At 45.8% G+C, this 15,242-nt stretch overlaps 1 protein-coding gene across 5 annotated transcripts in view; it reads right to left on the bottom strand.

Annotated features, from left to right (window-relative positions):
• The window catches only part of Nav2 (neuron navigator 2), a 382,236-nt gene that overhangs the window by 56,949 nt on the left and 310,045 nt on the right, over positions 1 to 15,242 (bottom strand). For all 5 annotated transcript variants that reach the window (XM_013502962.1, XM_005401717.2, XM_005401718.2 and 2 more), the window contains 5 exons: positions 14,130 to 14,290; positions 12,571 to 12,759; positions 6,634 to 6,686; positions 1,356 to 1,379; positions 1,167 to 1,241 (listed from right to left, as the gene is read on the bottom strand). In XM_013502962.1, coding sequence (XP_013358416.1) covers positions 1,167 to 1,241; positions 1,356 to 1,379; positions 6,634 to 6,686; positions 12,571 to 12,759; positions 14,130 to 14,290 — 502 coding nt within the window. The remainder of the gene's footprint in view (positions 1 to 1,166; positions 1,242 to 1,355; positions 1,380 to 6,633; positions 6,687 to 12,570; positions 12,760 to 14,129; positions 14,291 to 15,242) is intronic.

Raw genomic sequence — 15,242 nt, 5'->3', positions numbered from 1 at the left:
AGGGCAAAGGCTCCAGGTAAATGATTACTTTGGAGTATTGACTCGGTGTCTTGGTCAAAGGAAGACAACCTTTTGAAGTTGCTTTCCATTTTAACAGTGCTGCAGGCTCACGCAGAGGGCCTTCCGACAGGCTTCAACACATTTGCCCGTGGTCTCAGGCTGGGCTGTGATCTCGTGGGCAGGAAGCCTTGCCTCAGAGGTCTCTGGGTGCCTTCTAATACTTCAGGCTCTGCCTTTCCTTGTATCAGCCCTTGCCAGGGCCTGGCTCTGAAGCAGAGCTTCTCTTCCGGCCATGCTGATGGGGTGGGTGGGCCCTGCCTCTGCTCTGCCCGCTCCGATCTCACTGCTGCCTGAAAGCTCACTAGGCAGGGCTCTGTGCTCTGTCTTTTGTCTTTCTTCAGTGTTCTCTTCCTCTCCACCTCCTGTTTTCTAACCCTGCCTCTCTCCCACCTTTAAGCTGCAGATTCTAATTACAGTCCCAAATGCACGGTGAGCTTTCACCTTGGCATGCGCACAGGTCATTCTCTCCGGCTGGAATGCGGTCCTCCCCCCACCCCTCTCCTAGGAGACATCCATCAGATGTCACCCCTCTGGGAAGTCCTGCCTGACCCTCCACAGAGACCGAGATAGGCGCTCCTCCTTATGTTTTCACAGCCTGCTCTCCTTATCTCTGCCACAACCATGTTATAGGAAAATTATTTGTTTTGTCTCTCTGCCCTCTCAGAGGCGGAATGCTGAGATAACAGTGACTGAGCTGGCTGGCTGCTGAACCCACAGCGCCCGAGGCACAGTTGGCATTCAAAACCCTTGTTGAACTGAATGCTGGTTGGCAATGTCTCTTGAACATGTAATCATGCATATTATAATTACAAAGCAGCTTGGCTATTTACTCTGGAGCCCTAAATTTCTTTTTTCCTCCTTCTTTCTTTTTGTTTTTGGTTTGCCCTTACGATCAAAATGCTCACAAAGGGCAAGGGAAAGAAAACCAGTGTTTTGATGAGTACTTAATATTCCACCAGCACAGATCACATGAGGTGAGGGTGGTCACCCTCCCTGCACAGATGTTAAAGAACACAAGCAGGAAGGGCCAGGCTGACAAGCGCTACTCGCAGTGTGCTGGGATGGGGGCCCCAAGGCAGGACCGGAAGCAGGGGTGGCTCGCTTACATTTGCTGTCAGCTGGGTGGTCAGCGCGGAGACCTTCTCCTGGGAGGCATCCAGTTCCCGTCTCAACTTGCGGATCTAAAGACGACAAGGCACAGGGTTACCTGCTGTGGGACTCCATTTCCAGGTTGTGCTGGGCAAGGTGTCAGGCAGTAGAGAAAAAGGCATTCCAACCCGCAAACTGCTCCTTACCTCCGACTGGCATTTTTCTTCTGGCTGTAAATAAATCATAAAGAAAATCAGACAAGTTTAGGAACCGAGAGCAGTACAGGCCAGTCTATGGGGAACATCAAATTTGGATGTTTAGGGAAATCTAGTTTCTTTTCTGGTCTATCTCTGTGGGTAAACTGGTTCAGTTAAGTTGGCCCATTGGAAAGGTCAAATACAACCAGCATATTATTTTAAGGAATTAGAAAGAATTAGAACAATGTTCCAGCTATTTGGTTGTGGGGAGCTACCCTTCCTTCAAGGAGAGATGGGAATAAGGTCAAGTGCTCAGGAGAAGGTAAATAATGGAAAGGATACAAGCCAGAGTCAGCAAATAAAAATGCAAGATGCTAAATTTAAATAGCTGTTAGAGTCTAAGAATGCCCTATGCAAGATTAGGGACATACTGATATGAAAACATTATTGGTTTTGATCTGAATTTTACATTTCATGGGATATTCTATAGTTTATTTGGCAACCCCATCTTCCAGGGGAAAAGAAGGACTGCTTCTTTGTTGATTCTGCTCCATTTTCCCCCTTCCTCCCACCTCTAGGCCACTTTAGAAGGAGCTGAGTGGACAGAGAGGGCTCAAATGGAGGGGGTTGGGAATCCCTGTTCAGCCAGGCTGGGAAATCTACAGTTTCCAAGGATAAATGGGACCTTTGTTTTCCTGGATGTCCCCCAATTACCAATGACCCTGGGGATTAAGAGTGAACTCTGTGACAGTTCTTACTGCACAGCCTTCCATGCTGGCTCTGCGTAAATGGTGATACAGGTATCTCCCAGCAGGGAATTAAGAATCTCTTATCCCACAGAGGAGCCCACATGTGCTAGGGGAACCTGCTGCACGAGGAACCTTTCTACACCTCTTCTCTGGTTCACATGGGGGCCCATAAAAAGGAACTCAGTCCTTTCCTGGAAATGTTGGAAGTATCCCTGCCCTTCCCCCACAAGTCCGCTTTCCCCACGGGTGGAAGAATGACTTGGGAACCAAGCAGGGGAGTGAACATCAGTAAGGACCCTATTTTGTCCCTGGGTCTTTGGAGCAGCCTAGTCTAATTTTATTAGCAATAAACCCATAATTTTGATAAACTGACATCTGGCTCTAGTGTCTACTCCTATTAGCTCTGAACACAAAGAAATATGATTCATTAGACCCTATAGACCCACACTACAAGCAGGAGCAGGTGGCAGCTGCTTCCTGTCTCATCTCCCTGTGCCCTATGCTTCCCCTTGAACTCTCTCCTGGCCCTGCTCAAGTGCCATTGCTCCAGGATGGCCTGTAACAATGACAACTAACTTTCAAGTGCATGGGATTAAATTACTTAATCTCTGTCGTAACTTCATAAAGTGGTTTTGCTTGTGTTTCTCCAGGGATTTGGAGAGATTAAATATAGCCTTGAACATGAACAAGCCTCTGACCTTGTGTTGTTTACAATCTCGTAATAAGAAGTAACATTTACCAAATGCTTTCCATGTGCCAAAGACTGTTCTAAGTACTTTACCTGTAGTACACATTTATTCCTTATAACAGCCCTTTGAGGAGGTACTAACACTATCATTATGGCCTTCCTTTTTAGATATGAGGAGGCCAAGAGAGATTAAGTCATTTGTCCAGGTTAAGTTTTAGAGGTGAGAGAATCCAAAGCAATCTGGTCCCATAGTCTATGACCATAACTAGCACACTTTCCTACCCTTTTACGATATCTTTCTAAAACTAAGTCCTCTGACATCTGAGTCTCATCTGAAAGAGAGTTTTGTGAGAATGTCACAGTTATCCAGCATTGGGAGATGGGTGGAGACCTGTTAGCAGGTTGAACTATCCACACAGGACACCCCCACATCACCACCACCACTTTTTGTGTGTATGGTACTGGGGATTGAGCCCAGGGCCCTCACAACGAGCTACATCTCCATCCTTTTTTATTTTGAGACATGATCTTGCTCAGTCACCAAGTTGACCAGGTTGGGTTTAAACTTGCAAACCACCCACCTCAGCCTCCTAGAGTGCTAGGATTACAGGCATGTGCCACTATTATGATTTATGTTTAGACATCCCCCAAAAGCCTCATGTAGTCATGAATGGGGCTTTTTTGAGGTGGCTGGATCTAGAGTGTGTGATGCTGAGATCGATTTATAGTCTAAGATTAAGGGTACTAAGATTTAGGGTGTGAGTTCTACCCACCCTAAATAGCCTAGATAAGATATAAAAAATAAAAACAACTGTGGTTGCTTTACTACCTTCTGCCCGCCATAAACTGTTTCTCCTCTGTGATGCCTTCTTTGCCATGCCACCCTGCTTTTGGGCCAGCTGATCATGGACCAAAACCTCTATTAACTGTGAGCTAAATAAACCTTTCCTCCCTTAACTGGTGGGTGTTAGGTACTTTGTTTCAGCAATGAGAAAAGTAACTAAGACAGCCACCGTGCCCAGTTTCAGAACCAACCTTACTTTTAAACACTGTGTTGCCAGGCTTTAACAGCCCTGGCTGCTGTCTGTCTCAGGGGATGGGTCTCCATTCCCAATAGCAGATGGCAGAACTCACGTGCTCTCTGCCCCAAGCCACCACTGCTCTTCTGAACACCAGGGGATCCTACGAGGAGCTCCATGCCCCATCCTGGGAGCAGTTCCCCTGGGTACTCCAGCACTGCTCCCTCCCAATCAAGAAAGCAGGTCTCAGGCCAGACGTGACCTCTGTGAGGCTCTCTCCTCCCAGGGCTGGCCATGACTACACCACGGCATTCATTTAGCATCATAGTGCCTTTTCTTTCATTTGTAATGAAAATTGCAGGCAACTTTCAGGCAGAATGACAATGTTTAAATATCTAACAATTACATAGATTTTAAGGAAAGACCCCACTGTTCTCTAATTAGAGCCTATAAGACTTCCAGCTATTAAGACTCCCAGCTGTAGACTTTTTGGTCTGAGTTTGTGGAGACTTAAGAGACTGCCGAAATCTCTTCTTAGACAACAAACAAAAACTAGCTCACCTTAACATTCACACAAAAGCCTGAGCATCGCTCTTGCATTCCAACATTTCCAAGAGACTAACAATAGATGAGGAACCCCATGTCACTGTTAGGTGGTAGCACGGTCTGGCCAGACTTGCAGTTTTTCTTGGATTTGGTAGACTACTCCGGCACAAAATATTTAAATGTTGTTATTTTTTTTTCTTAGTCTGAAAAAGCAACCTAGATTTTCAGAGAAGCCACACATGAGAACGGTAAATGGGCATCTTTGACCCTGGGACTCAGGGAAGGGCAGAGAGGCTCCAGGGAGCAGACAAGATCACCTTGCTTAGTCCTGACACTGAAGACAAAACGGAGATACTCATTTTGTCTCCAAGACAACTGACTGGTCCAAAGTCAAGGTGACAATAAACTAAGATTAGACCTTGGGCTCCTCTTATTACCCAGATAAACTTGGAATTAGACAACGATATAATTAGGTTTTTGGTAGTTTATTGAGTTAACATCAATTCAGAAAGGTCAATTTCAATTTCACAAAAATACCATCTTCATGAAACACACCTGGAGCAGGAGCTCCCAGAAGACAGGGTCTTCACTGCAAGAGCTTCCAGCAGCTGGCATGAAGGGAGCCCTAGAAGGGCACCAGATGGGTTCCTAGGTCTGAATACCCACAGTAGGATGGGGTATGCTCCTTCCTGCCCCACTGGTCTGCATAATCGAGCCCCCACGTTTCACTCTTCCGAGAAGAGCCTAACCCCCGGGTGACAGGAGCCCCTGATGACAGGGACTCTGGGGATTCCGCTGGAGAAACATACGACACAGTAGTTTCTGCTATGGCTGTTCTGTACCAACCCTGAAAAACTAGAGTCCCACGTCCCTAGGTGCCCTCGGTGCCTCTGGCTTCCCTAACCCATATCCTCAGGGCTTGGTCCACAGCCTGGAATACATTGTGCCAACAAGTATTGTGGAAGAAGCCAGTGTAGGTCTGAAAGTACCGTTCGGGGTGGCCAAGTCTCAGAGCTTCACTCCAGAAGAAAGAACTTAGTTTGTCCACTAGCTGACAGCTAGAAGACCATCATTATGCTGTCTTAGTAGACAGTGGCTCCATAACCCTCCTTGTCAAGAGTACTATATATGTATAAAGAACCTTTAAGACCCAGTGATGAGACGTCAGACAGGATGATCAGCTGAAGAGGGGAATTTCGGGGCTGGAGAAGTGTGGTGGGTAGGAACACAGTGGGAGTTTCTAGTTCATTCAAAGCAGACTATGTCTGAAATCACTGATGTCTGCTCACTATAGACCTATGAACAAAAATCAGCCGCTGGTCTCTTTAACTGAGCCCTGGCATAGCCTTTTATTTTGAAGAGGCTATATGCAATTCGTACTGCTAGAAAGTACATAATCTTAGCATTATCAAAATCTGAATTACTAAAAGGTTTGTTTCCATGGAATTAAGGGTTAAAGAATTAAAGTAATTTTTTTCCTGTAGGAATTCCCAAATTAGGGGCTGGGGATTTAGCTCAGCGGCACAGCGCCTGCCTGGCAAGCGCAAAGTTGTGAGTTCGATTCCCAGTACCAGAAAAAAAAAAAAAAAAGAAATTCCCAAATTAATATGTTTAAGACAGATACTATACAGGCTTAAAAAGTTAAGTATTACTGAACAAAGTAAGTAGTTCTGAAAATCCAAATTGATTATCTTCAGCTTTTGTTCCATAGCTCTACCACTGAGGATAGCCAGCACTGAGGAATGCTTACCCTGAGCTATACTATGTTTATTGTTTACATGCATTTGCTTATTTCTCTCAACCCTACTTTTTGAACAACCGTCCTAGGTACTATAAATAAAAACAACAGTCCTTCTCCTCTAGGAGTTTGTATTGTAATGAAATGTAATCTTCAGAACATTTAATCCTCCCTGCAACCCTGTAAGGTGGAACTGCTATTCATTCTACTTTAAAGAAACTGAGGCAGACAAAAGGTCAATGAAACTGTTCTAGGCCTTCCTCTCTCAAGGTCCTAGCAGGTGGCTAATGCCTGTCACACCTTCTCACCCACTACCATGGAAAACACACTGCCGCTTTAAAAAAGCAAGCCAGTTCCTGACTTCTTGGTACATTATAACTAATATGTGTTTGTGAATTTCAAATCTTGCTCCCTAATTATTGGATTCCTTTATAATGGAGGTTCTCTCTAGAGAAAGCTCATGTTTTCCTCTACATTTAGTATATCAATGCTATTCTACATTTGGTAAAAGAATGATCAAAGCCCTCCAGCACTGATTTATACTCACTGTAGAATAAATGGATGATGTGCTGGAAACCAGGGACAGCGAGGATCCGTGAACTGTTAAAAGAAAAAGAAAAAGGTGAGTTGCATAGCTGGCTGCTATGAAACCAAAAGGAGACCAGGCAGGAGGAAATCAGCATTAATGACACCGCCCAGCTTGGGATGGGCACCCTCGCCTTGGCCCCATCTTTCTCAGATGGTGATAGATCAGTGTCAAATAAGAGACAATTTCCAAAGGAATTCACTTTTCTAGTCCTTCCCCATTCCCCCTATAATCGTCTAAATACACTTTTTTCTCAGTTAACAAAACAATATATGATTCTGGAACAAAAACTTTCAAGTATAAAGGAGAATTAAGAAACATTTATTGCAATAAGCTGTAGCGATGCATAATTCCAACAACCAGCAGCAACCTCTTAGTATTCCAGTATATTTTATCCCACTCTTTCTCCTAATGTATTTCTTTAGAGATTGTGTTGCATACCTATTTTTTACCGTGATAAAATCTGCCACTTGTAGATGCAAAAAGATGAGCTGATTATTTTGAACCTAAGAAGCTGTTGGCCAATAGTAAATTCATCCTTAGACTGTGTAGCAGAACATCAGTTTTACAAACCTCTCCCTAGAAGTAAAGATTTTTCATTTGATTTCTCTCATGTCTACAAAGTACCAAGCGAGAAGTACCCTATTTCCTAATTCAGATTGGTACCAGTTGACTTAAAACCATACTTGTGATCGCTGTCTCCAGTCAGTGTAAATACTTTGTGATTGGTATTATTTTAAAGCCTGGTCTTATTCTAGGATGGGATATTCTGGCTGTCCTCTTTTTTTGGGAACCAGGTCCTATTTTCTTCGCAACTTGTTGAAAGACAGAACTATTCCTGCATTAAGACTCTGCACAGCTTTGCTGAGCACGGCTGGAATGCCTGGACTCCCATACCACGCTATATAGCCTGAAGTGGGAGGCTGGTAAGGGACTTTCCACACGCACTGCGTGGCATTCCCAGCACAGCTCAGGAGTGGGCAGAGGACACCTGCCAACAGGACACTGATGAGAAGCTCCACCAAATGATCAGTGCCTGCCTGTGGTCTTTCAATTAACCTGCCCGATGTTCCCGTCACACCATGAATCCCACCCTTCTCTCCCGAGCATGGCCTGTGTCCTCCCTCCCGCCCCTCAGTCCTCACCCGCGCAGTTCTGTTTGGGATGTGTGTAGATACTGCCTAGGATCCCCAACAGAAGTCTCCAGTGAGGCCTCCTTCACGAAGCCAGCCTTTGCTCGTTTCCCCTGGATGATGCCGCTGGATGGACTCCTTCGTGCCCGCTCCACCAGCTCTTGACTTGCCGTTCTGGCTCTCTTCCTGCTTAGCAGGTACAGCCCCCAGGCCACCATCACATCGATCCCATCACCCCTCCTCAGCAAGGGCTTGAGTTCAAGACCTTTTCCTTTGTCTGGGACTAATCTGACTTAGACTCCATAAAAACCAGTTGAAGGCGTTAATGGCCAATAATGGCTTTCTGTGTTAATACGGTGCACACATAAATAGAAGTCTCTGGGGCCCCACGTTAGTGGCCTAATGTTCCAAAGCAGGAAATTACCTGAGCTCATGATTAGATGGGGGGGGAAAGAGCCAAGTTGGGGGTAACATATAGTCATTCTTCAATGACATGTGCATGCCAGCCCTGCTAGAGGCTGGTTCCAGACACCGGCGCAGGACCTGCAGCTGCTGGAAGATGGAAGTGTTTTCTCTTTCTTTTTACATCTCCCACACATAAACTCACTGACATGGTTTCAGCAGCAATTCAGTATAAGCTTGAGCCACAGGCAGAGAGATGCACATCTGGCAGGGTGAAGGTGGAGGTCATTATTTTTCTCTGTAATTAACTCCTCTCACTTGGTAACCAGCAACAGCAAGGCTGTGGTCCAAAGGAACAGGCTCCTCGGTGTCCAGAGCCAACCCCCAGCTGAATGTGGCTAGCTGGAGCTGATGCCCTGGCCCTCCCACAGGCAACTGAGCCAAGTCCAAGCCTGGCTGTGAGGGTGGATACTTCTCAACAACAAAATACCTCCAAGCTACAGAACCCCAGACAGCTTGCTGAAGTGTGTTGTGCAGGTTTCCTCCCTATACCTGCACCTCCAAAATTTTACAGCTGCCAGGAACGATGAGCCTATCTAGGCCATCTCTGCCACTGAGGAATCTCAGAGAAATACAGGACTTGCTCGGGTCACACAGCAGTTCAAGATCAAGACATGTAGACCAGAAGTCTGGAGACTCTTCTGTTCTTGTCCTTTACTTTACTGGGATTTTTAAAAAGCCTTTGGGTGTGTTTCTGAATGGTTTCCTAATCATTTTATGTAATCTGTCAGGGACAAGCCAGGACTGCTGTTCAGAAGAAAGATGCTTTGGGTAGGTGTAGACCTGCTAGACAGAATGAAACAACTGGGCATAGTTCAGTGAATAGGCAATCAAGTGCCTCTGACATCACACTCAGGCATCTCACATGCATGCATACACAGTTTTATACTAATTAAAGCACTCATCCTGCTATTGTTTAGAGTGATCCTCATCATAGAGAATTTGCAGGTAAAAAATTCAAAGCCCAGTTTTCACCCTTTATTAACAAATGAGTGAATTGAAGTCCTGAGTGACCAAGTGATGCGGCCAAGTGCACACAGGTATTGGGAAGAGACAGAATGTCCATCTAGACATCTCTCCCTCACTCTTGTTCCACAGCTGGGATGACAGCTTAGGACCACGCAACCTCTCCAGCACAGAAGATGCATAAAGAAGCAGAAGACACATTGACAAAACGCCAGAATTTGTCTGCCTCTGAAAAGCTAAGCCTTTTTTAAGCTACTGAGGATGGAACCCAAGGTTGCTCTCCCACTGAGCTACATCCCTAGCCTCACCCCCATTTTTATTTATTTTGCAACAGAGTCTCCCTAAGTTGTCCAGTCTGGCCTTGAACCTGTGATCCTTCTGCCTCAGTCTCCCAAGTAGCTAGGATCACAAGCATGCACCACTATGCCACCAGCTGAAAAAATTTAAAAGCCCCACTGAACTGAATGTGAAGTTAAGATTCAGGAGACGGGCATAGGATTGGGCATAAGATGGGGAACTGGGAGGCTTAGGACCTCACTGTGCCCTAAAGTCACTTCGGCCTCAATTTTGTCATTAAAAAAAAGTGGATGATAATAGCCCTTGCGGAGAAGGATATAAATTGACAATTACAACAACAGCTACCATTGACTGAGCGCTTACAATAAGCCCCTCTAAAAGTTATTTGCTACATGCTCTTTGGGATTTATCTCACCTACCCTTCACTTCAATCCCCTGAAGCAGCTATGATTATATTCTACTTTTTAGAGAATCAGAAATAGGCTGTAGGACCAAGTCCCACCAGAAGTCACAATGCTAACTGTGACATGTCAGGATTTGAAGCAGCAGAACTTGGGCTCAGAATACAAGTGCACTGCCAGACAGGCTTTCCTTATGACTAAGTGGCTCTGCGCCTCTGGATTCCATGGAAACAGACAGGCTGGAGGTTTCGTGTTTTACATCACACCAGTTCTCAGTTATGATCCACAGCTACGGGGACTTTTTTCTCCAAAGACCTACCTTGGTCTATGCCTCAAATATCCTTCAAAATGTATGCTACCAAAGTTGGCTTTAAGATTGCATGACATATTTGATGGAAATCTCGTACTTGAAAGCTGAGTTGTACCTAATCTACATATGTATGGTTTCCACTTCCTTCAAAATGGAAAGTGCTAATTGCATTATAGCCTCCCACAAAACACTCGCTAATTCTTCCTAAATTTCCATCTTGCTTTATGGCATACAGTACACCTAATTGACTGATGTAAAGAGGTTCTATTTGGTCCAAATGTGAGATGTGAACTTTTCTTCAACTGTTCCTCCAACCGTAGGAGTTTGTTAATTCAAAAGGAAAAAAAAGTCTTCACTCCGAGGAATTTAAAAGCCCTAATTACACAAGCTCTTTTTGGTTTTATAATAGGACAGCCTTGGAACTAAAACAACCTGATACCAAATTTTTCAAAAGATGAAAATGTTATGTGTTCACATTGACAGTAGTCCTCTCCTCTTCCCCTAAACTTTGATTTTTCACCTCTGTGCTTCAGTGCTGTGTCACCATGAATCGTTAGGTTCACGAAAAGTCTAGCAAGAGCCTTTTATGGGCATCACTATTGACATCCCAGATGTCCCAATTGAGCTACCTGACAGCTTGATTCCAGATGGAATAAATAAAGCTGTCTGCTGATGCTACAATGGTCCTGGAGCTTTATGCAGCAGAGTGTGCGTGTCTGGACAAGTTTCCACACTTGGGTACTTGTGTGGAAGAGAAGAGGAACATGGCCCAGGACAAATTCCATTCACAACTCGTCACCAGGGAAGTTAGGGTACACTCTGGCCATGGCTAGCATTTGGACTGGAAAAGAGCTGGAGACAAATTTCCTCCTGTCTCGCTTTAGGATCCACATATCCTCCAGTCTTATTGCTCTATGTGGTTATAGCTTTAATTTTTAGCTCTTAAATCTAGCAAACCTCCCTCCATGGCTCAGGCTCCTCCCCTCCTAATCCTCTGCCCCTGTAGCATCCCATATATGGACTTACAGACTTGTGCCTGCCCTTTGATGTCACTGGATGCAAATGATGCATAAATCAGCAGGGAGAGCATTACATTGCCAACAAGATGAACCGAGATTAACTGAGGTGCAACAACTCTGTAATGAAACTCTTTAAAAACTTTTCTTTAAAAAAAAAAAAAAAAAAGGACACCAGGCAAAAGCAGAAGGCTGTATCTTGTGATTTCTCTTCCTTTGACTTGGAATTTCCTAAACAGTCACAGATGTGTTTGTTGTTTCCACTGGGAGGATGCTGGGCATATTTCCCCACTCTCATAGGGACGGGGTACAGAGGGAAGTCATCCCTACATTGTCTGTCCTAAATACAGGGCATAACACAGCTATGGCCTCAGCCTGCCCCTCACCCCCAGCATCCTCTGGCTGGAGACACCAAGCTGCCAGGAAGTCCGCCCTGAAGCTGTTTACAAGCCACTGCACGGAGCACTGCACTGTGTTAACGTTTACACGTATTATCTCATCTAATTCTTGTAATTCCGCAAGCTGAATACTATTATTACTTGCATTTTATCAGTGAAAAGAAAAGAAACAACAGAGACTAGGAGAGGTGAAGCAACTTGTCCAAGATCATATACCTAAGGAGTCATGGAGCTGGAATTCAAACTCTGCAAGTCTGACTCCGTGTTCTTAATCCCTGGCCAGTAAGGATGCTTTCAATGTCCTACAAGCCTGGTCTTCTGGGGGTCGGGACTGATGTCTCCCTACAGCACTTTGGCTGCTTGTTCTCACACCTACCTCAGTGGAAGGAGCAAAGGTATGTGGGTGGCTGACAAAGTGGCCCACAGAACTTTTCTCCTACAATTATAAAACCTAAAAATCCAAACCAAGGTGCTTGCACTTGGCAACCAAAGAAGGAAAAAGGCAAAAGTGAGTGAGTGCACCATTGAGCGTGGTGGTGCACACCTATAATCCCTGCACTCAGGAGGCTGAGGCAGGAGGAAGGCTAGACTTTCAAGGCCAGCCTGGGATACACAGCAAGATTTCATCTCAAAAACCCAAAACACACAAACAAGAAAACCAGGGCAAGAGAAGATCCTGGAGTAAGCAGCACAGCTACCCAGCCTTGGAAAGAAACTCCAAAAATGCTCACTGCCAAGTGAGGAGCTACTGTCCAAGCCTCATCAAGATGCTGTGACCCATGTCCTGACAGTCAGGGGCCAGAGGAGGAGGGAGACAGGGAGACCCTCACAAGTAGGGTCTCAGGTCAACAAAGACAGCCTACTTAGAGATGCATCCGTTTTGTAACCTAGGAGATAGACAGTATCCTTCCTTACCTTCTTCAAACCCGTCCCGGAAGGAGCCTGAACGGCTCATGGTTCTGCTCTTCTCATCCAGGGACATGGAGCTGTTCCGGAAGCGGCTGTCAGTGTACGGATCATACTGCCCGTCCGCGTTGGACAGGCTGTGGGTCCTCAGCATGGTCGGATTGGACAAGCTCATCTGGGTGACAGTGGTGGGGCTCGCTGGAATGAAAGGAACAGAATCAAATGGTGGAAACACATGTCTCTGCTCACATCCCAGATAGAGACAAAGAGAAGACTGGTTATCGCCGGCCGTACGCATTCCTGCCAACTCCTCTCTCTTGTCTATTTGCCAAAAGGTAGTCGCATCAGAATTTGAGTTACACACTTAGAGCTAAAAATATGGGAGAGAAGGCGGGTCAGCTCCCAAGCCAGGCTCTGGGCCTCAGCGTTCCAGCTTGGCACGTCCAGACAAGCCAGTGTCACCTTCCAGGCATGAGCTAATTACTCACTGGGCTCATCTGGAACAACCCTCTCTGAAGCCAAAAGCCCAAAATAGTCTGACAAGGCTTTTGATCAGATGGGAAGCATTTGTGCGTGACAAGAATCTCTTGCTGCGAAGAGTTACGGCTGGGAAAGAACAAGGCGTGCACAGGTTCCTCAGCCAGGAAGCTTCAACAATAGTCTGCACAGAGCTTCCACGCAAAGGGGCACATGTACGGGAGCTGAAACTGGCTCGCGCACTGCACACCATGTTGGTAATACACTAATTGCTAGAAGTACCCACTTCGTTCATTAAAAACAAGGAGCTCAGCCTCACTTGATTATAAGCCACAAATGCCCTCAGAAACTTCGAATTCAGTACCCCAACATCCAATAAAGGCTACAGCTGTAAAGGTGAGACTGGAAGAATCCCTCATGGCATCTCCACCAGTAATGCTGCTAGCACTGATCTTCCTTATCACTATCTGGCTTGTTCCGTTATCACACTGTTTCCTGTGATGCTTTGGGTCATCCTGTTTTGCCTGTTTTATGGATCTGCATGGGTATGTTTGTCTCCTCCACATGAATCCACTGGAGTAGGTAAAGACTGTGTTTCGGATTGTTTTCCTTTCCCACTGGGCCAGTCAAAGCATTATGTTAACAGCAGACATTTCCAAGAATACTTGCTCAGCCCAAACTTCACTTTTATTTCCAGCTTAATAAAGTCAGGAGGATGCTTAATAAAGCATGAGATATGCTGTAAAACCTACTTCTGAGGTCTGGGAAATAGAATGCTTTCTCCTGAAGAGAATGGGATGTTTTACGGCAAGGCTAGCTATAACCTGGGATGTTTTACGGCAAGGCTAGCTATAACCTTGCCTATACCAAGCATAGAAAGAAAATTATTAGACCATAGAAAGAAAATTATTAGAGGACCAAAACCTTTGCCACTTTCTCAATTTCTTTGACTACTGATCTCCCAGAAGCAAGCTCTACTGCTGAGGCTGATCAGATGCTGCAAGAGATATGACCAGAGGTCTCTGACCACATGTTTATTTCCAAACACAAGGTAACCTCTGCCCCAGGGAACTGTGAAGGCGGCTACTCACCAAGCTGAGAAAAGTTGAATCTTGTTCCAGAGGGAGAAGTCACACTGGAGCCGGAGGAAAAGGGCGAGTTGGCAGCAGTGTCCTGGAGGCCTCCAGCAGAGTGGGACCTTAACCATTCTTTTGCGTCTTCCTGTGTGCGCAGCTGGGAGGTAGGGGTGTACCTGGACACACAGAGACCAGGCTGCAGTGAACTACAACCGACGCATACAAGAGCCAGCTCCGCGGAGCAAGGGATACGAACATCAAAAGAAAACATACTTAACGATGATCTTAGAAATCTCAGATCGCTACACACCCTAAAACTCAAAAAGGTCCTCAAAACTTTTTTTTGCTCTTGTTCCTTAGCTGCATTTGGAGGGGGATGGTAATCCTAATTACCTTCGGTTTGGAAGGAAGACCCAAAGAGAGGAAGATGGGTAAACCTCAATAGAGCCGCCGCTGGGTGTAGCTATAACATGTTGATTCATGACTGTGCCACTCATGTCGAAGCCCCTACCCTGACAGCAGGGAAGCAACAGAAAGAGCTGCCCTTTAAGCTTCGAGGAAGTTTCAATGACGTCATGCCTGGCTTCTGCATTCTACAGCACGAACAAGTGGCCATGAGTCACAGTATAGCAAAGCACAGATGCAGGAGGACACTGGTGCTTACAGTGGTTGCTACAATGGGACACAAACAGGTCTTCAGCAAAAGACCCCCAAATCACTGGGCTTTTCATGAGGGGGTCATTGGAAGTCAAGCTGCCCAAGCCCCCTTGTGTAGTGGGACACGCACTTGGTGATGATTTATTGCACCGGGCAACATCTCACTGAAGCTCCCCGGACTCACTCATCAGATGAAGATGTAATAACTCCCACTTGACACTCTGTGAAAGGCAGCACCCACTTCTGCACCTGGAGGTGAGATGGCAGTTTACCTGGTTCCAAAATCTAGGCTCTTTCACAATGCCACAGGCAGCGGCTGGAATCTGTGAGGTGCCCAGGTGGTCAGAGGACCCCTTGATTGTGTACTGTGGATACCAGAGCAGTTCCTTTTGCTTAAAAATGGTCTGTCAGTGTGTTGTCTGGAGAAATGTGGGTGTGGAGGGAGTGAGCTAGACCGAGAGAGTTACAGTG

Source organism: Chinchilla lanigera, unplaced genomic scaffold (assembly GCF_000276665.1).
Source record: "Chinchilla lanigera isolate Chin_1 unplaced genomic scaffold, ChiLan1.0 scaffold00075, whole genome shotgun sequence".
In the NCBI taxonomy this organism is placed as follows: domain Eukaryota; kingdom Metazoa; phylum Chordata; class Mammalia; order Rodentia; family Chinchillidae; genus Chinchilla; species Chinchilla lanigera.
This window is presented reverse-complemented; position numbering and strand designations above follow the sequence as displayed.